The 25,341-nt window shown below is 38.1% G+C and overlaps 1 protein-coding gene and 1 long non-coding RNA gene across 4 annotated transcripts in view; one reads left to right on the forward strand and one right to left on the reverse strand.

Annotated features, from left to right (window-relative positions):
• Positions 1-25,341, forward strand: part of CDH13 (cadherin 13) — a 1,297,228-nt gene that overhangs the window by 1,055,600 nt on the left and 216,287 nt on the right. Inside the window, exon 8 of one of the 3 annotated variants that reach the window (XM_072634211.1) lies at positions 17,359-17,447. The exons of the other annotated variants lie outside the window; for them this stretch is intronic. Coding sequence (XP_072490312.1) covers positions 17,359-17,370 — 12 coding nt within the window. The 3' untranslated portion in view covers positions 17,371-17,447. Of the gene's footprint in view, positions 1-17,358; positions 17,448-25,341 lie in introns of those variants that run through there. 3 annotated transcript variants of the gene reach the window in all.
• Positions 7,758-17,317, reverse strand: LOC140520324 (uncharacterized). The gene is made up of 2 exons (XR_011972458.1): positions 17,045-17,317; positions 7,758-7,897 (listed from the first exon to the last, which is right to left on the reverse strand). It is a non-coding gene; the product is annotated as an uncharacterized lncRNA (long non-coding RNA).

Below are 25,341 nucleotides of genomic sequence, written 5' to 3' on the forward strand. Positions count from 1 at the left end.
AATTACAAAAAAGCAGTCTTTTTTTCTCTTAGGGAAATAGTTTACAAAATATTAAATAAAAAATAATAAGAGCAGTAGAGTCACTTACCTTCGGAAACTTATCTGGCCCAACCCCATCAAAAAAGATGAAAAGAGTGAGATAATGCTTATAAATATAATTGTGATGATGATTATAGTGCTTAGAAAATAATAGGTGTTTAATAAAGGCTATGAAGAGGAACAATATGAAAGGTGATTAGAAAGTTAGGGCACATCAACATTATGGAGGACCTTAAAAGCTAGATCAAGAAGCTGGTATTTTAACCTAAAGAAAAAGTACTAAATTATTTTGAGTAAGAGGGTGCCATGGTCAGATCTACACCTTAGCACAATAATTTTGTGCATAATGAATAATGGTTTGAAGATTAGAATGATGGAAACATCAAAGAAAAAAGTTATAACAGTGTGGCTAAGAAAAGATACAGTCCTGAACTTAGTAGTGATAAAGTGGCAGAAGAGATAGATCTTTTAGACATAGACTCAATAGGCCATTAATGTAGGGATCCAAGCAGAGAAAAGATCCAAGATGACCTTTGTGCCTAATAGAATAGCTCTATTTTCAATAAAATAGGAAAATTTAGAAGAATGTAGCTTTACTAGAGATAAATTCAGTTTTGGACAGGTTGAGCTGTAGAGAGAAGCAGGGCATGAAAGTGGAGTTGAACAGCAAATAGTTTGATAAATCTCTTTTGAAGAGTTAGAAAATATTGTCAGTGTTACCCAAGGCACTGGTTCTAACATAAGGTAACTAATTCTTATGATCTAATCTGGAAGAAGGATGAGGCACCTAAGGGCAGGTAAGGTTGGGTGGGAGAAGATGATAGCAACACCTACTCTTCCCTTTCCCTAGCTCCAAAGCTCAGCAGAAGTACAGAAATAAGGGCAAAGGAAATATTTGCCCAGAATCTCCATTTTCCATATAAACCATTTTGAACCACTTAATCTAGCAGCAGTCACTAGGTGGAACTATGGAAACAGCCTGGGACCTGAGTTCGAAATAGTCTCAGATACTAGCTGCGTACTGGACAAGTCAAGTAATCTCTGTCTCAGAAAGAAATTATCAAAATCCAGAAATCCTTGGTCAAACTGTAAGTAAACTATAAGCTCTTAGTTGATATTACCTCTCTCTTCTCCCACCCCTGTCTCAACTTGTTTTTTTCTCTCTACTGCTTGTCAGAGTACTATACAAGTAGCAGGTGCCTAATACATACTTCTTAGAATGTGTTACACTATATAGTTTTCTTTTTCCTGATCACTGTTATCACCTTACTCTAACAGGAATACAGGAGGTATTCTTTTTCTGAATTTGTCTTCCCTCCTCCCTTCTTTCTTTCCAATTGAGACAAGTCAACATAAAGATGTTAGCTATTGCTTTCTGGGGGATAGAAATTCACAAGTAGTCTTACTATTCTCTAAGAACAGCTCAATTATTAGAGAAAGTGGACAGCACCATGGTACGCCTCTCTTCCTCCTGGCCATTTTTGCAACAAAAATGTCACCAGAAAAAGATAGTATTGTCAAATTCTGACCACCTACAGTCTTGCTGATTTTCATTAAACATTTTCAAGTTTATTCAATGTTCTCACTGGAGTTCGTTGCTCAAAGAACCACAGTAAACTAATTTGTAAATCCAGCAATTTGCTAATTGCATGTAAATTACCTCAAAATGATTGTACACAAGTTTTACAAGCCTTTCATGTTTTATGGCAGAAGAGTGAACTTTCAATGCAGTGCATAAATAATAGTGGGTTTATTAATTAGCTACATGCTTACAGTTTCATTGGCAACTTCATTTATCTTTTTATTTACGTTGACGACTTCCATGGTTTAGGGCAATCATCTCCGTGTCTCAGTAGGAGATAATGGCCTTGAATGCAATAAGTATGTGAGAATTGTAGGTGTCTTTCCTAGCAGGGGGTAACCTTCAATCAGTATTTTCCCAGAATGCCAATTTTTAGTTAGGCACAGACTCTGACATCAGCTAAGAAATGTCTTTTTGTGATAGAATTTTTCCCACATACTCCCAAATGCACAAAAGGCACTCCTTTCCTCTAGTTCTTGCCTTCCCCCCTCCCCCAAGGACAATGACACTCTGACACCACCTAGAGGATCAAGGGACATTTTTCTGTCCAAAGTCCCTGATATTGACAGCTTTTCCTTTTTCTTGTTCACTCCTCATCTCCCTCAGTCTATGTACTCCTACCACCATGCTCATAGCACTCACATCCTACTGTTTCAGATAACAACAGAAAAAGCAAAGTATACCAATGCCAGGGGATCTCAAGGCACAAACATATATAGCATCACTAAACTGAAAACCTGAATCCCATGTTACTTGGAACATATTTAAAGAATTCATTGATTTCTTCCAGCCTCTCCATATTGTCACTTTTCTTCTAATTACTGATTTCTTCCCCACCCCTTTGTCTTCTCCTTTTTCTGGTTGATACTGCTTCCCTGATTCCTTCCAGTCTGAGTTATTTTACTCAGTCCCATTGGTCCCTGGAGAATCAGGGTCCTTTTCTACCTGAGTTTCAAGTTTAGTTAGCTCTCCTCTGACTCTTCAGTGTCCCCTATAATCTGCTTGCAGACACTTACTGAATTAGCCTGTCAGTTCTGAGCATACAGAAGACATCCTCTTCAGCAATCCTAAAACAAGATTCTGGCATTCAAGTTCCTTCTTTCCTTTCTGCTTTTACATTTGCCTTGCTTTTCATGCTTTTCCCTTGATCAACACATCCTTAGCTCTCCTTTTTTTCTCTCCTCTAAAATCTCCAAAGTCATTTCCAGCATCAGCATTGGGAACCCTGGACCTTGCAACCATATCATCCAGACCAAAATCAAGCAATCAATTAATCAGTCAATTAATCAACAATAAACTTTCATTAAGTGCTTTCTATGTATCAGGTACTATGCTAGTTGCTGATTTGCAAATACACAGAAGAACATGAGAAAATAACTCTTAGCATTTCTATGAATATTGATTACAGTTCAATTCTTTTTCTTCAGTATATACATAGCCACAAACACTGTTTTGGAGAAGGTTGATTTGCAGTAGAACCATAAACAATGCCCTTATGAATTTGCTACTAACTTTCTCATTTATAGGAATTAGATAAATTTGGGATCTTAATCATATCACTATTCCTAGATCAGTCATTTCATTTTTCTGTTATATGGCCATAGTCTTCCCCCCAAGCGTCATCTACCCACCTTGACCTATGAGAGACACCTTGGTTAAGTGGATAGAAGTCCTAGAATATTGGACATGGAAGTCAAGAAGACCTGTGTCTTGTCTCTTTTCATCTTGTCTCTGCCACCATTAACTGCATGATCCTTGAAAAATTGCTTATTATTATCTGAGTTTTTGTCATTTAACTGATAAAATGAGACTGATGATGCCTCTGGTATCTGTTTCCTAGGTTTGTTGTGAAGCTCAAATCAGATAATCCTTGAAAAGTACTCTGCGCTCATGAAACCACAATATAATCTAATTAATGTTAATAATGGAGCAGCATGGCTCAGTGCAGGGGTCAGGAACCTGCTGCCTCAAGACTCTCCAAAAATCCTTTTGTTCTGTGAAGTTTAAATTCAACCAAAAGGCTATACTTGAGGACCTAGAGGGCCATATATGGCCTTGAGATCCAAGGTTCTTCAACCCTTTAGCTTAATGGATAGGGATCTAGGTTTGGGACCAGAAGACATTGGTTGAAGGCCTGCCTCTGACACGTATAATCTGTGTGACCTTGGGCAAGTCACCAAACTTCCCAGCTGTCTTGGCAGTTCCCTAAGATTATAAATTGTACATAAGGTGATGATTTACACTGGTAAAGGAAGTTTCTTCAAATTGGAAGAACCTATACCAATGAAATCACAATTCTAACCCCCATCCTTCTCCCCAGTGAGGATGATAAGGTAATAGGTGACCCTCTAGTTCTTTCCTAAGAAAGTGCAGGCAGTTTTCAATTTACATTGATGGAATGTGTTCCCTTTAGTGTTGAAATCACAGATTCTTCAAGGATTAGTGTGTTATTGTGTGTTATTAGATCAGTGCAAATCCATCCTTACTAATGACAAAATAGAACAATGATACTAGCATCATGTCAGTAGCATCAGCTTTATGCAAAGGAAATGATATCACAAATGTTTTAGTGCTATACATTTTCTTGTTATCTGGAAGTATATGCTTCTAGTTAAATAAATAAACTTATTAAAATAAAGTTACTACATGTATTATAAGATGTTCCTTTGGGTTTCATGTGCTGTCAGGAGAATTACAAGAAGGAGCCCCTAGCATATTGGATAAATCCCTGTTTAGGAAATAGTCAGGAATAACACAAGAGGAGAGGACATTGGAAAACAGCAATCTGCCTCACGGGGCTATCTACCCATACCCATGAAATTACAAATCTACTATCCAAGAAAGCTGCCAACAAACCAAGAATAAAACATTGATATTTTCAATCACATGGAATATAATGCATAAGGGAAAATGCATTTAACTATGGTTGGTGCATAGGATTATTTCTTTGATGGTTTGAAAGGTAGTTAGGCTCTGGTAGTACCAAAGATTCACTCTTTTTGTCTTTTTAATGTTATTAATGTAAGAATAGGAGACTATCCTCATTGATTCCAACCCAATGATATGCCCAAGAAATGGCTCTTGGCAACATTTCTGATTCTTTGATATTTATTGGTTGCTATGCCATAGGCCCCACCTTTTCCCTGGAAAAAATGGGCATTATACCAATGTTTCATGTAAACATCTAAAGAAGCCAAGCATCTAGGTGCTGTCCTAGAGCTTAATTAGAATGATGGCTAGAGAAGTAATCAATCAACCAATCAATCAACAAGCATTTATTAAATGCCCAATAAATACCAGGCATTGTGTTGATTGCTGTGAATACAAGTACAAAGAATGATTTTTTAAGGTCATCCTTCCTATACCTTGAAGATATACATTATATCATAGGTGAATTAGCAATGGTAATTTACATTATAAATATTTTCCAATTTGATCTCAATTGAGCTCTAAGCAACAAGGTGGCACAGGGAATAGAGTGCTAAGCCTGGAATCAAGAAGACCGGGGTTCAGATTTTACCTTAGACACTAAAGTATGTGACTCTGGGAAAGTCATTTATACCCTGATTGCTTCAGTTTCCTCAATTGTAAATCTGGAGAAAATAGCATCATCAACTTCATAGGGCTGTTGTGAAGATCAAATGAGATAATATTTGTAGAGTGCATAGCACAATGCCTTAGCACATAGGAAGCACTATATAAATGCTTATCTCCTTTCTTGGCTTCTATAGATTTCTTTGGCTAACACTTCAGGAGGTCTACTTTACAACTGATCACCAACAGATATTACAACATCTGAGGTAGACTTTGGGGTTCCTTGAAGTTATCTTTAATTTAATTTGGTTCTTGGTTCTTGGAGTTGGATTTTTTTTTATTTTTACAAATGAAAGAGATCAATAAGTATTATTCATTTGACTGATGGCAGCAGAAAGGAAGGAAGGAAGGAATGAAGGAAGGAAGGAAGGAAGGAAGGAAGGAAGGAAGGAAGGAAGGAAGGAAGGAAGGAAGGAAGGAAAGAAGGAAGGAAGGAAGGATATCAAATATGGCCAAGTGTGGGTGAGATTGTGTTTCAATTGATCAATCACCAAGACTGTATTGAGTCTATACTATGTTTCTGGGAGCAGATAGGTAGCATAGTGGATAGAACACTGGAGCTAGAGTCAGTAAACCCTGAGTTCAAATTTGACCTCAGACATTTACTAGCTATGTGACCCTGAGCAAATCACTTAACCCTGGTTGCCTCAGTTTCCTCATCTGTAAAAATGAGCTAGAAAAAACAATGGCAAAACACTCCAATGTCTTTAACAAGAAAACCTCAAATGGGGTCACAAAGAGTCAGTTATGAGCAAGCAACAACTAATACAATCTTATGCCAATCAATTGCAAAATATCTGTTTATTAAATATCTATTATGTACTAGGCACTGTGCTAAGTGCTGAAAATACAAAAAAAGAGGTAAAAGATAGTCCCTGCTCTCAAGGACTGAACAATCTACTGGGAGAGACAACAAATAAATACATAGAAATATACTATATGCAGGATAAATCAGAAATAATTAGCAGAGGGAAGACACTAGGATTAAGAGGGGGTGAAAAGGCTTCCTGTAGAAGATGGGATTTTAGTTGTGACTTAAAGGAAACCAGAAAAGCCAGGTGATGCAGGTAAGAAAGGAGAGCATTTCAGGTATGGGGGATGACCAGAGAAAATGCCTGGAGCCTCGAGATGGTGTTTCTTGTTTGTGAAGCAGCAGGAAGGCCAGTGTCCCTGGATCAGAGTATGTAGTGAGGAGTGATGTGTAAGAAGATTGGAAAGGTTGGAGGGCACTAAGCGAGGCATTCAGGAGAAAAATGAAGCAGCTCCATCTCCTCAAAGAGCTTTATGCAATGGGAGGAATCAATATGTACAGAGAAAAAATATATATATAAAGTAATTTTAGTCAGGTATCAGCAGCAGTTAGGGATCAGTAAAGGCCTCAAGCAAAGGGTAAATTTTGAAGGAAACTCGAAATTCCAAGAGGCAATGGGGAGGTGGGAGTGCCTGCCAGCCATGAGGGACAATGACTACAAAGGCATAGAGATGAGAAATGTAATGTGAACGTGGAGAGCAAGAAGACATTTGGTTGGACATGAGAATGCTTCAGGCTATGTTTGGGTAGTGGGAATGGTTTCATTTTGTTGGAGGTTGTTCAGAGGCATGATTTACTCTCACAATCACAGAGCATTCATGGAGGACTGATTTTCTTTGGAGCACTATGCTGAGTCTTGGACATATAGAGGGGAATGAACATTCATCTCATCCCTCTCTTCCCCAACCCCTCTGCAGGAACTTGCAGGTTACTCATCTGGCACTATATTACAAAACTCAATTTTTATGCTTCTTTGTTTAAAACAGCGTATGCTGTAATGATTAAGTAATGGTAGGTCCGAAACTGGTTCATCCATCACTCTGGAACATGGGCATGACAACAATCACAAGCCACGCTGCTGGGCTGCACCCTCCTACTGTGACCCCCATCCCACTCCACCTGCCTTGTGATGAGAAAACAAATCATGGCCATTTAAAGCAGCCAGCAGACTTGGATTTTCACTGCTGGCTTTTGCAGGACTCTTCCTTTTTTAGGAAATGGTTGTTCTCCATCTCCTCTTCCTCTGTCATTTGTTCTTCAGCCCACAGTGTTAATGCTTTTACCAATCTTTCTTTACTCTTATTTTCTTGCCTCAGTTTCTTGCTTTATTTTCTCCTTTCTTCCTATTGCCTCTCTCTTTTCCATTCATCTCTCCCTTTGAAGCCCTCCCTCATCTAATGTTTTTTCTACCCCTCCCTGCTGCTTTTCTTACATATCTCTCCTTCACCAACTACATATAGTGTTCAACTGTAGCATCATACAGAGGAAAGAACATGGGTGACCTGGGTTCAAATTCCAGTTCTGGTTGTTTACTATCTATGGAAACTTAGGAAAATAACCCTTCCTGGTCCTTAGTTTCTTCATAAATTAGTTGTATAGTAGATTGACTACAGGAAGGCCTAAGTTTGAACACTGCCTCAGAAACTTATTAGTGTGTAAGACAAGAACATTACTTAATCTTTCTCTGCCTCAACTTCCTCAACTATAAAATAGAATTACAATAGCACCTACCTTATAGAGATTGTTGACGCCTAGATGTGCAGTATTGTACTGGAGTCAAGAAGACCTGAGTTTAAATCTGGCAGCAGACATTTACTAACTGTATGCCCTTGGACAAGTCACTTAGCCTCTGTCTACCACATGTTTCTTATCTGTAAAATGGGATAATAATGGCACTTCATTAAGTGGTGGCGAGAATAAAAAGAGATAATATTTCTAAAGTACTTTGCAAGTTAATGTAAATCAGAGGATACAGGCTATATTAACTCTGTCATAATGGAATACCACTGAAAAGTGCTATATAAATGGTGCTGTTGCTGTTGTTATAATAACTGTATAATGAAGTAGTAGAACTGCATGGAATCAATTAAAATAGGAAAAGATTCTTCCCTCTTGACCTCCTCTGTCGAACACGAACTTTCTCTAGCCCTTTGATGTCTTGCTTCATCACAGAGGACTCCCTCCCCCTTTTTCTCTAGCATTCTTCTATCTCTAGCACTGTTCCATCTCTAGCACTCTATGTTCTCCATTCTGAAGTGCCTTCTAACTCTAAGGACATTTTATATTTTAAGGGTCTTCTCAGTTCTGACAGTGTAGAGTACATTAATATAATAGTGAATTTACTGCCTTTATACCCTCCTTTACTGCCAGAGTGTGTGTGTGTGTGTGTGTGTGTGTGTGTGTGTGTGTGTGTGTGTGTGTGTGTGTGAGGGTGAAGGTCACATGTGTCTTTTCCGGGAGATCTAGTTGTTAGAGGGTACCAGGAAATCTATATTTTCTATTTAAAGGGCTGTTCATTTCCTCTGCTTATTCTGTGACCCCTAGCTGAACCCTTAATTCCAAGGTAGTAGGTTGCAATGGAGAGAGGTGGAGTCAGAAAGACTTGGGTCCTAATCCCAGACCTGCCATTTATTCTTGTCATTAGTCATTAATCTCTGTGTCTCAGTTCCCATATAGATTTTAATTAAAAAAAAAAGTTAATATTTCTATGGAGTGTTAAGGTTTGTAAAGTGTTTTACAGGCATCGTCTCATTTGATCTTCACTTGTGAAATAGCTTCTAGAGATACCATTACCACCATTTTAAGGAGAAGAGGAAGCAGCTTGATTGAAGTTAAAAAGAAAAAAAGAAATTATCCATTGTCACCTAATTAACAAGTGTCGCAATTCTTTCTGAATCCAAGTTGAACAATCAATCCCACTGCCCTTAAGATTAGGTGACATCCCCCAACCTTTATCATCATCAGGACTGTGGTGAAAATCAAATAAGAAAATGGACCCAGAAAGGATTCTTAGATAATAGAACCTTCTTGTTTCACTGTTTCTATGATGACAAAGTTAACATAGTCTATGTCCTCTCATTGAAGCATTGGCTCAGTGGAGAAGGCTAGGTGGGATGGAGAGAGGATGTTGGGAAAAGTCAAAGGCTACAACAGGTCCTTTGCATCCATTCATAGCTTCAGGGGAGGCTCTGTAATATAGGGAAAAGAATGTTGACCTTGAGATCACAGAAACTCTGTTGGAATTTCAACTGGGCTGCTTACCAGGTGACCTTGAACAAATCATGTGTCCTCTCTGGAGTCAGTTTGTCTTTTTGTGAAATAAGGAAATAGGACATAATGGCCTCTAAGTTATATTTCAGATTTAAATTCCGTGAATTATGGTCTTATCTGGGCATGATTTGATTCTTAAGTTTCTTGTAAGATCTAGCTCCCGTGATACAGAACCATGTACAACACAGTTTGGAATAAATGCCTGATACAGAATGGGTAGATGAATTAATGAGTGAGAAAAACAAGAATTGCAACTTAATTAACTGTATAATAATTTTATATTATGTTGCCAAAGGATAGGATAACATCCTTCCATTTAATATAAGCCCTAATCGTAAGAAATGAGTCTCAGAAAATAGTTCAAAGCAAGTTATCCAAATGAACTCTTTTGGGCACCAAGGTACTGGTTAACAAAGTGGAAGAGGTATTTCCAAACATAAATTCCATAATTTTCAAAAGTGTTTTTGCCTTCCTGGATATATCACTATTCCTTTTAGCTTTTTTTTTTTTTTTTTTTTGTAATTTCTGGGTAATGAATTTCTAGATTTTGTTTTGTCTTTTGTTTTTTATAATGCTATTGTCTTTTTTTTTAAGTGCATTATTCAAACTCGTGCATTGAAGTAGGGGCAGAGATGCCCATTTATTCTGAAATAGTTTGTTTAATCAAAACAAAATAGAAAGTAAAAACAAAGCAGGCTTCTGTTTACTCTTTGGTTCCTAGGACTAGCTGTTGGAGACACTTAGAGATTAGGTTATACCTTATAGCCACCTTATTTTACAAATGAGGAAACTGGTCAGGAGAGGTGAGGTGATTTATCCAAGACTACATAGGGAATAAGTGGTAGAGTTTGGATTTGGTATATGGAGACATAAGACATATGTTCAAGTCCTGAATCAGATGTTTATTACCTTTATGAGCTTGTAACTTTACTGTTTCTCATTTTAAAATAAGGAAGGTGATCTAGATGGTATCTGAAGTCCGTAGAGTTTTAAAGTCTTGGTCATCTGATCTTAACTCAAGTCTTTAGACTCCAAATTTAACTCTCTTTTGATATTCATAGGACAGCCCAAAACTGTTGAGGTTTCAACCCAAGGATGCCAAAAACTGTTGTGGTTTCACGATGTATTGTAGTGGAATCATCTCAAAGAATTCAGAGTCAGACCACCTCTATTTCAAGTATAGGCATTTATTGAGATTGATGCCTCTCATGGAGCTGGCCAAGTTCCGAGAGGAACCAGCAACTTCAGAGAAAGCAAGATGGATTTTTATAGGATAAAGGTGCTGATTACGCAATCAAAATTTACACAGACTATAGGAATATGATTAATATAAAAATTATTATACATTGAATTATTGTATGTACGTACATATATTGTACATAAAAATATTTTAAAAAGGAGTTTGTTAATGGATTAGGTAATGGAGGAGGATCTCACCTATGGTTCAGTGGTTAAACATTCTGGCCATGCTGCCCTCCAATTGGCTAGCTATTGTGGTCCTGTCTTGGGTTAGATGGATGAAGTAATTGTGATTGAATAGAACACACCTGTTCAAATATGTGGGAATGGGTCTGGGGGCAGTAGCTAGGTAGAAGCAGTGGCTGGGTTCCCATCACATGGACATGCCTGCTGTTTCTGTGGGAACTGAGCCTTAAGGGACATACCTGTTGTTCTAGTGAGCAGTGAGGCATACATGAAGAAATTAAGATACTGGTGGAGGGAGGATAGAAGGAGTAGAGGACTGGGTAGGTACAGGTGGCCTATAGTAAAATGAGACGGCTGGGGGCAGCTCTATTAGGACTCCATCATATTGAAAGTTACGGGTAAGAAATGTCCACATAGCTATGATATGTCTACTGCTGTTCAGTTGTGTCTGACTCTTTGTGACTCCATTTTTGTGATTTTTCTTGGCAAAGATATTGGAGTGGTTTGCCATTTCCTTCTCCAGCTCACTTTGCAGATGAGGCAACTGAAGCAAATGGGGTTAAGTGATTTGGCCACAGTTCCACATCTCATGAGGGTCTGAGGCCAGGTTTGAATTTAACCCTTCCTAACTCCAGATTTGGCTCTTTATCTACTGGGCCTCTTAGTTGTCCTGTATGTTAACTGACTTCAGCACAAAAATATTCATCAAGGGACACAATACTTCCAGGGACATTGAAGAGACTTCTGCTTAAGTCAGTGAGAAGTGACACTGATAAACATTTTACTTAGACTGGTAGGGCTGCTGTGATTCATGAGTTCCCAGTCATAGGATGAAACATGTAGCTTATATTCATGTAGCATTTTAAAGTATGCAAATGGCTTTTGTTACACACAGTAAACAACCTTGAGAGGTAGATATGACAAATATTATTTCCATTTTACATATGTGGTTACTATGGGTCAGAGAAATGAAATGACTTGCCTCAAGTTCATGTCTTATTAATGTCATGGCTATGATTTAAGTCATAATTTCCCACAGCAAATCTATAACTGGTGGATACCTTAGTTGCTTTCCAAATAGTGATGATGACCACATGAGCCATCCTTAAGGTCTTACTAGTTCCCATATGCACAACTGAACATGTTGAAAAAGGTATGTGTCACCTGTGGCAGGAGACATACAACTCTGTAAGCCCTCCTTAGAAGCTGCTGTTTCCTCTGCCCCAGTCTTTCATTCTTGTTGTTATGGAATGAATGACCTTCATGCATTATAAAGAAACCCTGTGTAGACAAGACCAGCAGCTGAGGACATGATACAGGATCAAGTAAACTTGGTTGTTTCTTTATCCTTCATATGTACAAGCATATATTCAGTCATATGCTCAAGCACAGGGTAGTAACATACAGGAACCCACATCCTCCAACATTCACTCCTGCATTTCCAGGCTCTAGTTAATGCTATTACTAATGATTGATAGCAGGAGGAAGATTTGAATTACTAGGGTAGTGATTAAAATTGTGTTCAGTTCTGGACGCCATAATTTAGAAAGGACATTAATAAACTGAGAGGCCTCCAGAGAAGGATGTCTAAGGTGCTGAGAGGACTGCAGATTATGCCCTATGGGTTGAAGGAAATAGCAATGTTTAGCTGGAGAAGACTGGCTGGGGAATAATAGCTGTCTTCAACTATTTTGAAGGCCTACCTTATGGGAGAAGGCAGAAGCATAGGGAGTGGGTTTAAGAGAGGCAAGTTGGCATTCTTGCAAGAGTATGCTATTAAATATTTAACAACTAGCTAGCTAAAAAAATTGACATGAGACATACTTCAAGTTTAATATACATTATTAACATTTTCTCCATCACTTTCTCAAGTCTAAAAATCAAGAAAAACAAACCAAGACTTGATTTGTAGCATTTGTCTTTTTCCAAGGTTTAAGTGCTCAGCAAAACATTTTGCCCATCGTGTCTCAAGAGCTGAATCAAACTGGCTCCAGTACACCCCTGCTTCTGTAAAGAAAAAGGCCCTCTACAACACACCTGACAAATGCTAGTCCAGTCTCCATTTGAAGACTGCCAATAAATGAAAACCCAAGGCAATGCATTCTATTTGGGGATTATACTATGTTTTTTTCTTTACATGTACTTGTAAGTCTAAAGAGCCTGTCAGCTCCCTCATATTTACGGATCCTGTAAAACACATTAGGGAGGGAAATTTCTTTGAGGAATGTAAAAAAGAAAAAAAAGAATAACTTGTGTTATTAATAATGCACAGTAGTTGTATCTGGGTTTGCAAATTCTCTGTGTTATTTGACCTTCACCAAGCCAATTAATTTTGACCCAGCAAGCACTTGTATGAAGTATCTACTATGCCAAGCACTGTTAGGCACTGATGATATAAGAAAGAAGTAAAGCCTGCCCTCAAGGAACTTAGGTTTTGTCAGAAAGAAACAGCATTTACAAAGAAAATTAGAAACAAAATATGTACAAAGCACTTCTGGGGAGAGGATATCAGCAGCTCAGGGAATAAAGAGCACCATCGTGTCTGCCTTTTGAGTTCTTGAAATTACGAAAACAATTTCTGTCTCCCAGTTTCCCCTCAATTTCTACATTCTGATTTTCCCAGGAATAGGAGATTCTCACCGACATGCAGAGCATAATCAGCCTACAAACTATGGGATTTATGAATGGATCTCTTTGTTTCATAAGAGAGCTTGATTTTGTCTCAGTAATGTGCTTCTGCCCTAATCATCAGTGTTTAGAGATAGATAGAATTTCTAGTACTGCTAATGGACAGTTTTCCACCTTGATATTGCATTTTCCTTTGCTAATTCATCTCCTGTTTTGAGATTTTGGTTGTTCTTAAAAAGAAATGTACTTTTAAAAAATCAGCTTTTCACTTTCATTTCCCTCTTTATTCTCTGTGACTAAAGCTCCTTGTCTTTTAAGACTTTTGATCACATTTAATTCATCCTCCCTTCACTGTTCAGATGACGACTCCCATGAGAAGGCAAAGGAGGAAGAGAAGGATTTTTTGGGAAACACAGTGCATTTATAGCTGGCGAAGGTGATATGAAGCAGTCAATTTATTCTCTCCCTATCCTGGAATGTTCCCTTTTTTCCTGTGCCATAGCATCTTAGGGTCATAGATTTAGAGATGGAAGAAAGTACATGACTAAAGGGTATCCAGTATATTCCTCATTTTTGCAGAAGAGAGAATTGAATCCCAGGTAGGTCATAGGAAGGAAGCAAGGAAGACAGGAAATGGAAGGAAGGAAAAAAGGCAGACAAGAAATAAAGAAAGAGAAGGAAGGAAGGAAAGAAGGAAATAATTATCATGTTCCTACTATACTAGGCATCCTGCTACATGATTAACAAATATTATTTCACTTGATCCTCAATAACAATGACATAAGTGCTTTATTATTCCCTATAGATAAAGAAATTGAGGCAGAAAGTGGTCAAGTGACTTGTCCAGATCACATAGCAAGTAAGGAAATATGCTTGAAGTCAGATTCTTCCTGACTCCAGACCCAGTACTCTATCCACTGTATCACCTAGCAGAAGAGACCTCAGAAGCTATTTAGTTCAACCCCCTGATTTTTATATTTGAAGAAACTGAGGCCCAGGTTGGTCATAGCATCATACAACTAAAGCTAAAATGTGCCTCAGGAGACTGTCAAGTCCTTACGCGCCCCCCCCCCCCCCCCCATTTCTCAAATGAGGAAATGCGACCATGGTAAGCTTAAATGATTTGTGTAGGGTCACATAGGTTAGAGGTGGGATTTGAAACCAGGTCCTCTGACTCTAGAACCAGTGTCCTTTCTACTCTACCACATAGCTCTCCTTTTGTAATTTCCCCCTGTATCCAGGGACTCAGCCAAACAAAAAACTAGAGGTTCACTTCCTGCCTTCACTGTACCAAGTCCTGTAAAAGAGTAGATAACTTCCAGAAGATAAAGGCATCTCACTCATTTAGCCTGAGTTGGCATCGTTGGTGTCTGTCTCAGTCAGTCCAGGCCTGCCAGTGGAAGACTAGTGATGATGTGCTCTCCCATTCTACAGCTCATTTCTCTCCAATCCTTTGTTCATATAGTACCTACTGATCCTTCCTCTTCAGGACCCCCTTAGTCCACTCCCACAAAAGCTGGAAGTTTGAAGTTTTTTCTAACTATAAAAATATGCCTAGATGAGAAAGATCTGTTAGAGTTTTCCTGGAAAATCTCTTCTTTGGTTACAGGGAAAAATGTCCTGAAAGAATCATTCACTATGAAAATTCTGTTGATTTCAGCTGCAGTCAAAACACCAGCCAATTCCAAGGGTTTGTGTGAGAGAGAAACAGTCCACTATGAAATAAATAAATAATGACCATGCAAATACTGCATGTGTATAATGGCCCCTGCTGCCAGCATGCTCATTGACTGGCCTCTTAGCAAAGCTTCCCATTGTAATAAAAATCTCTTCTCTTGATACAGCCTTAAAAAAAATTGCATTTTATTGGATTGCAAGCAGGTGCTGTCGGAATGGGATGAAATGAAACTGAATCTAAAACAAAAGGGGAAGAAAAAAAGACTTATCCAATGTAAAATCTGTCTGCATCTTCAGAGTTGTCAGAATGAAAAATGAAGCTGCAAGTTTGGCCTTTAAAAATATTAATTCATTGTAAAGATGGACTAGAGAGTCATGGGAAAATCCACCTTATCTCCTAGGAAGAACAAGCCAGGCCAAATCCCCATCATTCTTTCTAGATCCTCAATGTCACTTCCTTGGCAGCCTTAAGCCTGATGAGCCTACACTCAAAATTCAGTCATAGGTCTTCTCAACATAACAAATCCTTGAAAAATTTCCCTTCCTCATCACTGAGTCAGTGGTTCCAGACACTAAGCTATGTCTTGACCATTCTGTTCGCAAGATTCTTTTTTTTAACTCCTCTCTCATGTTTCCTGTGGAGAGCAAGCCCAGTACTAATTTTGACAATAGGTGGGAGCTTTAAATTGAATACCTGTAACATCAGCTAGTCTCATTGATGAAAGGAAGAACACCTGAGGAATAATCGCTAAACAGAAAATGAATTATAACAAAAAAGCCACAAGTTCAATTGGAGAACAACATGGTGCTTTCAGGGTTTCAGATAAAAGTAATAAGAGTTTCCTTCTTTTCTCCCTCCCTCTCTGCTTGCCTTTTCCTTCCTTCCTTTCTTCCTTCCTTCCTTCCTTCCTTCCTTCCTTCCTTCCTTCCTTCCTTCCTTCCTTCCTTCCTTCCTTCCTTCCTTCCATAACTGATTATTATAAAAATACCCATGTTATTCTTATTTCTCTTCAGGAACAGAAGGGAGAAATATTCCATACCCCAAATCCATAGCTTCTGCTTAGAGAACAATGTTTTGCCATTTCATTATGAAGGTAACATGGTATTAGCAGACCACATATCCAGAAAAAGGCTCCCCCACCCTTCCCCATCTAGCCTTATTCTTTTTTACCTATTGACATACTTTTGCTTATGGGTTGTCTAAGGGACTGAAAAAAGACATTTGGGGCCATGGACAAAGCAAAAGTCAGAATTGAATATCTAACTGATTTCTAAGCTACCTTACTAAGCCCCTTGCTCCAGGTAAATCCAAGAAGGACTTCTTCTGTCTGTACTTAGGTTAAGTCTTGTAAAGTTAAGTACTGTTCCGACCAAGAAAAGAAAGTCTTTCATTACTTCGGTTAGTGGCAGTAATGTTTAAATTTGCCTTTGAATCACTGAAAAGGAGAATCTTTAGAAGGAATGATCAAAGAAAGATTGAATCATTTTTCACAAAATGATTCCTTTGGGTTCACCAACATTTAAATCACTATTGTTTAGAAATTGTTACCTAAACTCTGAAGCCTTGTTTAATCTTACTTGTGGAATGTTTTCTATTATTTAATACTATTGTAAATTAGAATTATAAAATGGCTTGTATTTGACTAATTTTTCAAAGGCTTGAGGGAAACTTTTTGGACCAGTTTCTCTCTAAGCAGAAAATAATTAGAATTAGTTTAATCTAAATTAATAAAATCATTTCTGGCACACTTGTGCCTAAAATGCAGAAGATAGCAACTTCTTTTACATATAATATGCTTGAGCCTCAGTGTTCTCCCTTGTAAAATTGAGATAAGAATAGCACCTTCCTTATGGTGCTGTCAAAATCAAATGAGATAATATCTGTAATGAACTTTGCAAATGTTAAAGCGTTACATAAATATTACCTATTATCCCCCTTGTCCCTTGCAGCTTTAAACCTATGAGTCTATGGGGAGCAGCTCCTGAGCGAGCTGCTTGAAGGAGGTGACAAAACTTACCTTGACATGTGAATTTCAGGAGGACTCACTTTGTTAGCTTTACCATACATAGCTTGGCTCTGCCCCAAACTTGAGAGACTTGCATTGAGTACACCAAAAATGCAAAGCTTATTCCTGAATAATTTGGGGAGCCCCATCCTTGGCAAAATTCTGGGATTTCTTATTTATTCTAATAGTGAGTTTGTTCTTCAGACATTATCAGCATTATATTTGCTCCCATTTAAAAATTACCAACATATTTGGAAGCAATTCCCAATGCAAATTGTAACATAATTTGTTACATCTGGATTTTCTCTCTTGTTTTGTTACCATAGCAAACATCCTGAATCCCCTACCTGCTTGGCAACAGCAAGAAGGAAGAATTGTGACTTCAGCAGCTCACATAGGCAGAGAGAAGGTGAAGGACAGGGGAAATGGTGAACGTACAGAGGCAGCTGAATTGATAGCTTTTATATGGCATTAGAGTCCATTTTTGTTTTTGTTGAGAGGGGCAGTTTAGGGGAGGAGTATCTAAACAAATTATCTTTCATTCCAACGTATTTCATACATAGACCAATGCCTCTGGTTACATATGCCTTTGTTTCCTGATTCTGATTCCACCCCCACCCCCCCCACCAGAGCCAGTGGATGTCAATAACACAAATGCTCTGTATCCAGGGTTGTCTGTAGCAAGGAGCATCAGATTAAATACATTCTCAAAGTGGAACAAACAGCCTCAGGAAGAAATGGGTTCCTCTTTTCTGGGGCTGTTCAATTAGAACTTAACTCATCATTCATATGGGATTTTGTAGAGGGAATTCCTGTTTATTCATTCATTTAGTAAAGATTTAATAAGTATTTATAAATATGTATCACATACTTTCCCAGATACTGAAGATAAAAATAAAATTAAAATACTTATCCCCTGCTCTCAAGCAACATCTCTCTCTCTGCCTATCTTTCTCTTCCTTCCTTCCTTCCTTCCTTCCTTCCTTCCTTCCTTCCTTCCTTCCTTCCTTCCTTCCTTCCTTCCTTCCTTCCTACCTATCTATCTATAGATATAGATACACTGCAGACATTTATGTATATAGTGGGTGAACTATGCAAACACAAATCTTTACTATATTATGGATAAAGTAAGTAAAAAGTACTTTTGAGTTAGAAGGATATCAACAACTGGAACAGATCAAAATGGGCCTTATGTAGAAGACATCACTTGAGCTGAGGCATATAGGGCACTAAGCATTCTAAGAGCTAGCGGTGAAGATGGGAGACAGCCTGTGCAAAGTCCCAGAGAGCAGAGATAGATTTTTATGTGTGAGGAATAGGTAGGCCAATTTATCTGAACATAGGATGTATTAAAGTGAATAATGTGCAATAAGGCTGGGAAATAGGAGAGAGATTGTGAAGGGCTTTAAATGTCAAACAGAGAATTTTGTATCCTTTCAAAGAGGCAATTGGGAGTCTCTGGAACATTTTGAACCAGGGAATGCTATGGTCATAACTGTCATTTAGCAATATCACTTTGATAGCTGTTAGGGAAAATGGAGAGATTTGAGGTAAGGGGTTAGGTTAGGAGACTAGAAGTGATAACAGCTAACATGTTAGCTAACAGCTAACAGATAACATGGGCTGGTTACCATGTGAATAGAGAGGAGGAAGATGGGAGAAGTGTTGTGATGGCAGAATCAGAATGACTTGGTAGGTAATGGGTGAGGTCCCCTCAGAGATCCTTTTCAAACCTGAAATTTTATTGTTCTGTGAACTATGACAATCAAGAAATTTTCACTTTGGAAGAATTTAGAATTGAAGGCCAAAAATATGCTTTGATTTATTTGAAGTTTAAATGTAGAAAAGCTGCAAGTTTTCCCATTGCTTTATTACAGAGCACTATGACCAATGAGGCAGATAATACAAACTCATTAAGTTTTCTACACAACAACTGGAAATATAGGCAATACTATAAGCATGTGAATAATGACATTCTCATCTTAGGTTTGCAATACCCTGACACATACAAAATTATTTTTGTGAATGAAATATAGAAGTATTGCCTTACTTCCTGTAGCATTAATATTATTTTTCTGACTTTTCACAAAACAGTGACATATGACGTACTTTCTGAAAATCTAAAAAATAGGAATTATTTAGATGCCCAAAGAACCTTGAATCATCATATTTGGTGAGGCAGGTTTTGAAGAGTTGTTTGAGTCTAGGTGGTGATTTTAACTTTTCCTCTAAGTATTTCTTCTTCAAATTTCTCAGGGCCTTTCCAATGTATCCCAGTAGGTTCCTGAAGTTTTAGGGGTCGTTGGCTGGCTGCTCTGTAAGAAGTACAGGATCAGGACTTTGGTTTGTCTCCATCACCTTTTAAAATAAGTAGGAAGGTTCCCTTCCCCTAGCTTTACAGACCCAAACCTGGAATGGGCCTTGGAGGTCCCCTGGTAGAGCTTACTCTTTTTATCAATGAGCAAAATGAATTCCAGAGAGATTAAGTGATTTCTTTAAATTTACACAGGCAAAACTAGGATTTGAACTCAGAGCCTATGACTCAGCTCTCTTTCTTTTGTACTGTCCTCTTCTAGTATAGACAATATGATAGCCCATCATTTCCCTTTATCCAGTTAAGAACCATTCAAACTCAAGCCAACACTTCCATAGTATGAGCTCTTTCCAAAATTAGTTTCTGGATGCTTTTTACAGTTAAGGGGCTCTCAGCTTCAGTGTAGAGTGAAGGACAAGCCTACTCAGTAGGGTTAAAGACATTCCTTGGGCTCTTGGATTCGTAGTCATCTCACTTCTTTTGGGTCCCACAAGATAAGTGTCTCTAGAGAATCTCTGGTGCCAAGGGAACCACCACTGTCACTCCTGTATCAGACTTTAGAAGCACTCAGGTACATATCTGAGTCATGACTGCTTTTACGGGGGGAAATACAGGCAGAGGGTGCTGTAGTATTCACACCCTCCTCAAAAATGGGAAGGAAGAAACTGGCAGTCTCAGGGAAGTCCCAGGTATATAGCATATAAGACTGGTCCTTCTTGTAGACTCTTTCTTCAGAAGACAGTAGTTATGGTTTGATTATTTAATCAGCAAAAGTTAGGGCAAGAAGCAAAAACTTTCATCAGTTCCACATGAGGTTTATTATCTTTCCTCTCAGACCTCATGTAGTATGTGTGTGTGTGTGTACACAGTTTTCCTATGTACTTATCACATAGTATAGGTTGTATTACCATGTAGTATTAGGCAACTAGTTGATGTAGTATATAGCACACTGGACCTGAAGTCAGGAGGACCTGAGTTCAAATTCACCCTTAGTCACTTACAAGCTGCGGGACCTTGGGCAAGACATTTAACCTCTTTCTGCCTTAGTTCCCTGTTCTATAAAATAGAGATAATGATAGCACTTTCCACTCAGTGTTGTTGTGAGGAGAAAATGAGACAATTTCTAAAGCATTTTGCAAACCTTAAAGTATTTTATTGACTATCAAAAGTCTTACTGCAGTTTTAATTTTAAGCTTATGTATAAATTTTACTTTTTAATAATTAACTTTGTTTATATCTTACCTCTTTACCAAATTGTGAGTTCTATGAGGTTCAGAGTCATGATTCATCCAAATGATGTGTCTCACCAGGCCAAGTGGTACAGGCCTAAGATACCTGCTACTGGGAGAGGCTGAGGCTAGAAGGTTGCTTGAGCTTGGGAGATGTAATACTAATACTATCAAGTGTCTACATGATGTCTAGGACTAACATAGCAAGTACCCCAAGGAAGTAAAGGGTCCCTGGGCTGCTTAAGGAACACCGAACTGGCCTAAGTCAAAAAAAATGGAGCTGGTTAAATATTCTATGCCCATTACTATTAATATTGGTTCTGTAGATGTCTGCAGTGTTTCCTGCCTGAATGAAAGAGAGTGTACATCACCCTCAGAATAAGCAAATGAATGAATGAATTAATAGATTAATGAATTAAACAAATAAATAATAAATGTATCTCCATTAGTATCCAACATGGAACTCTACATGGAATATATTAAATGTACAGTTTTTAAACTACATGAAATCATATTTAAACCATAGAATTATAGATTTAGATCTGAAAGGGGCATTAGATATCACCTCATCCAAATGCCTCATTTTATAGATGAAGAAATGGAGGCAGTGAGAGGTTAAGTGACATGCTCAGTTTTGTATAGGTAATAGGTGAGAGCGGCAGGCTTCAGACACCAAAGCTCTTTCTACTTCATGATGCCATTTCTAAAGGTTTATTGAATGACTGACAATGAATAAATGTGGTGAGTGTATGAATGAATAAATGAATCAATCAATGGGTAAATGAAATAGGTTGTGAGCTCATTAGATTGTAAGCTCCTTGAGAGTAGGGATTTGCTTTCTTTATATCCCCACTGCTTCTGGGCTTTAGCTCATCAGAAACATGTTTTGTCCTGGAATTCCTGCTTTAAGATACCTGCTGAGATAATTCTTTCATATCTACTGGAAATAACTGAATGCAGTTCTGGAAAACCTGAATATAATCTTGAAAATGATTCCTGGGCTCTATTTAGTAAGCAGACTGGGGAGGCAGATAGTCTGAGTTCTGCATGTTTAGGGGTATGGAGGTGGTCAGCAGGGTTCTTCCTTAGATTTTGGGGGAAGCATTCCTGATTACCAGTGAAGTCAGAGGCCACCTGAACTTAAAGTCTCCCAGGGGTTTCTCAAGTTTAAGAAACAATGCTTCTTCCACTGATCCCTTCAGGGTCCTCAGAAATAATAGGTAAGTTTCTGCCTTGTCTGGAACGCTAATTCATTCTAGTTCCTTGGTTTCAAAAGAGGAGTTGAGGACAGCACTTACAGAATGGGAATCATGCCAATGGAGGAAGAGTTTTCTGGGGCTTGGAGTTAAATATAGTCTTTCCCTGAATCACTAGGGTAGTCATAAGAATAAAAAGTGCTTTGGGAAACCAGAAGAGTTAGCAGCAAAGTCTTTAGGGAAGAGGGGATTGAAGGAAAAACAAGACCTTAGGCTTGGTTCAATAAGGGACTGACTGAGCTATGCCAGTGAAAAAACAAATTGGATCCTGAGGCTTAAGGGTAATTAACTGAAGTTTAGAGAAATAGTTTTCCTAAGCTCTTTGACACAGGACAGAGCTGTCTTCTGAGATCCTTGATAAGACAGAGAGGAGCTACAGGTGAGAGTTCCCATATTTCTTGAAGACTATTAAAATTGTTCTCTAGTGACCCAGTCCTTCCAAATCTGAGCCTCAGAGCCATGGAAAAGATATAGATAACATGTTCTTCAGAGGCTATAGATACTAGTCACTGGGGGTGTAGTCATAGAAGATTTCTAGGGACCTAAAAAAATCCAAAGGAGCAAATCTAGGCAGATCAAAGTAACTTTAATCATTTTTTTTTCAAAAGTCTCAGTGTTCCAATGTAGAAGGATCACATTTAGAGTTAGGAGGTCCCTTGAAGGTATTCTAATCAAAATTTCTCATTTTATAGATGAAGAAACTGAGATTCTTGAAGGCTAAGTAACTTACTGAAAATTCCCATAAGCACTAAATATCATTTCAATGCAAGTTTGCTGACTCCAAATCCAGGATTTTATTAACTATGCAAGGCTGTATTTTTAGACAGTGTTGAGTTTGCATAGCCTGTCTCCAGGATTGTGTAAGGAAGACACTGGGAAAGATTTGGAGAAGGGAACCGAGAAAAGGAAACACTGTTAGCTGAAGTGCGACCAGATTTCAAGATCCTTTATATGAGAAGCATTTATCTAAGCCAGATCAATACAGTCACTGGACATACAAGTAGTCCTGAAGAAGTCTCTGAGAGGTACTGTAGGAGCTAGCTACTCAGATGCTATTGTTGGTCACCCAGATTGTGGATTATGAGGGAGGAGTTACAGAACTGAAGGGCAAATATGATACCAATTTTGAAAAAAAAATTTAAAAGGGAAAAGAGTACAAATTATAATTCAGATTATATGAGTTTACAATTTATAATTAAAAATAAAGATTCCTTGTAAGGAAAAATCTACATTGTATTATTAAAGAGGTGGATTGTGAATACTTAGTAACAATCACTAAGAACTGAGATGATTCCAAGAGCAGTTCCTGAATGACTAAATTCCAAGTGCAGTCATTAACGAATGTCTTGCTTAATTCAGAGAAGATGGTTTCTGTTGGAGGGAATCAGAGAAATGTCCTTGGCCCCGTGTTACTTAACACTTCCATCAGTGACATGAATGGCACACAAGTGCCATTCTTATAAATTTCCAGTTATTACAGAGGTCATGGGGAAGCCAATAAGTCATATGATAGAGTCAGGGTCCTAAAATATCTAGAGAGCAAAGCAAAGTAGGTCAAAACTAATAAGACATCATTTAACAGAAATGAATGCAAAGTTCCATGCGTTGCTATTAGTATAATCTAGGAGTTTTAGTGGACTGCAGTCAATACAAGTCGACAGTATCACATGGTGTCCAAGAACTCAATGATCTTAGCTTGCATTAAAGAGGCCCTAATGTCCAGAACCAGTGTCATCTGGATTATTTTGTTAAGTCCTAAAGGACAATGATAAATTAGAGATCACTCAAAGAATGTGGAAAGATCATAAGGAATCTTAAGACTACTAAATATTCAAAGTGCTTGAAAGAACCAGGGATATATGAACCTAGAGAACAGGATTAAAAGGGACATGCAGTTTTCAAGTATTTGAAGGGAAGCCCCATGGAAGTGAGTTTTAGGTGTTCTGCTTATTCCCCAAACGGAAACAGATTTGAAAACAAGAGGTTAAAGTTGCTGTGAAACTGATTTTAAATACAAGTAATAAAACCCCTAGAATTAGAGATACTCCAAAATGGGATAGTTGACCTCTGAATGTAGTGATTCCTCTTCAGTAAGGGTTTACAATCAAAGACTGAATTACATTTCAGGAACCTTACCACCTCCCCTGGGTTTAATTATCATCTCAAAGGAGAGGACTCCCAGGTCAAAAAAGAGTGTCCCAGAAGTCTTAGTGCAATGACGATTTTCAATTTCTTAAAAACAAAAGCCTAGTCTTTCTCCTGAGCTCTAGCTCATGGATAAGTTATACAATCTCTCTAGTGGCCCAGACAACTCTTTAAAATTATGAGTTGCAGTGTTAGGTGCTTATACTTTGGGAGAGGGAATACTTTGAGGAGAACTTGCTATGTCCATGAAACCATATATCCAGTGAAAATAAGAGAATGCAAGCTTGAGAGCAGAGACTGATTAATTTTTGCCTTTGTATCTCCAGTTTCTCATACCATGCCTGGAATACATGTGCTATGTAATAATATATATGTTATATAATAATATAGTATAATAAATGATTTTGTGTGTGTGAATTGATTACTGGGAATATTGTAGAAAGGATTTCTGTTCAGAATTGACTAGTTACTGTCTGAGGTTCTTCAAACTCTTTTTTTAAAAGAACTCTTTGAATATGATTTACATTCCAAGTATTTGACTATGGAGGAAAAACTGGAAAATTATTGAGAAGAAAAACTCAACACTTTTTTATTATGATCACAGAATTATAGAGCTAGAAGACATCTCAAAGGCCATACACGTAATATCCCCTTCACCTCTACACCTTGGCATTGTGCAAATTCAGCTAAAGGATATATAAGCCATCCAAAAAATGCTTTCTTGAAATGATATAGGGTTAAATGCCATTCTAGTTTTGTTTATGGGTCCACTAAGCAGACCATTGATGTTTTATTGATACTTTTGAAGGGAAGGGAAGAGTAAGCTGCTAGCAAAGGAAGCCTTTTGGGGCCTCTGTCATACCATTGCCCCATTGAACTTTTAATGGGAGTCTTTATATGCTCCCCAGACTGCAGTAACCTCTGTGAATGCTTGGTGAGATGAAGGCAGATAAAGTGAAAATGTGACTGTGCCATCTCATAAAATGACATTTAAAGCCCAACAAGGGGACACTGTTATTATTTAACACATTCCTTCCAACCCAAGGTGTGCTGTTAGAGGAATAAATGATCATTATCACTTCATATGCAGAGAAAATAGTTGCACACTTTTCTAAACCTCTATCTGGGGGCTTCCATTGGAGTCTGGGGATGATGGGAAGGTGGAAAGAGAAATGCCCGAGGCTTGCACAGCATTAAAGGCTGAGTATCTGTGAAACATCGTCTTTCCCACCACAGTAAGCCAGAATCCCAAAGGCACATCAAAGCACCCTAAAACTGGATAATTTTTTTTTCCTTTTGGCTTAACTCCCAGGCATTGCAAAATGTCACAAGTAACTATTTTTGGTGGAAGAATCTTAACTAGAA

Source organism: Notamacropus eugenii, chromosome 1 (genome assembly GCF_028372415.1).
Source record: "Notamacropus eugenii isolate mMacEug1 chromosome 1, mMacEug1.pri_v2, whole genome shotgun sequence".
Lineage (NCBI taxonomy): Eukaryota > Metazoa > Chordata > Mammalia > Diprotodontia > Macropodidae > Notamacropus > Notamacropus eugenii.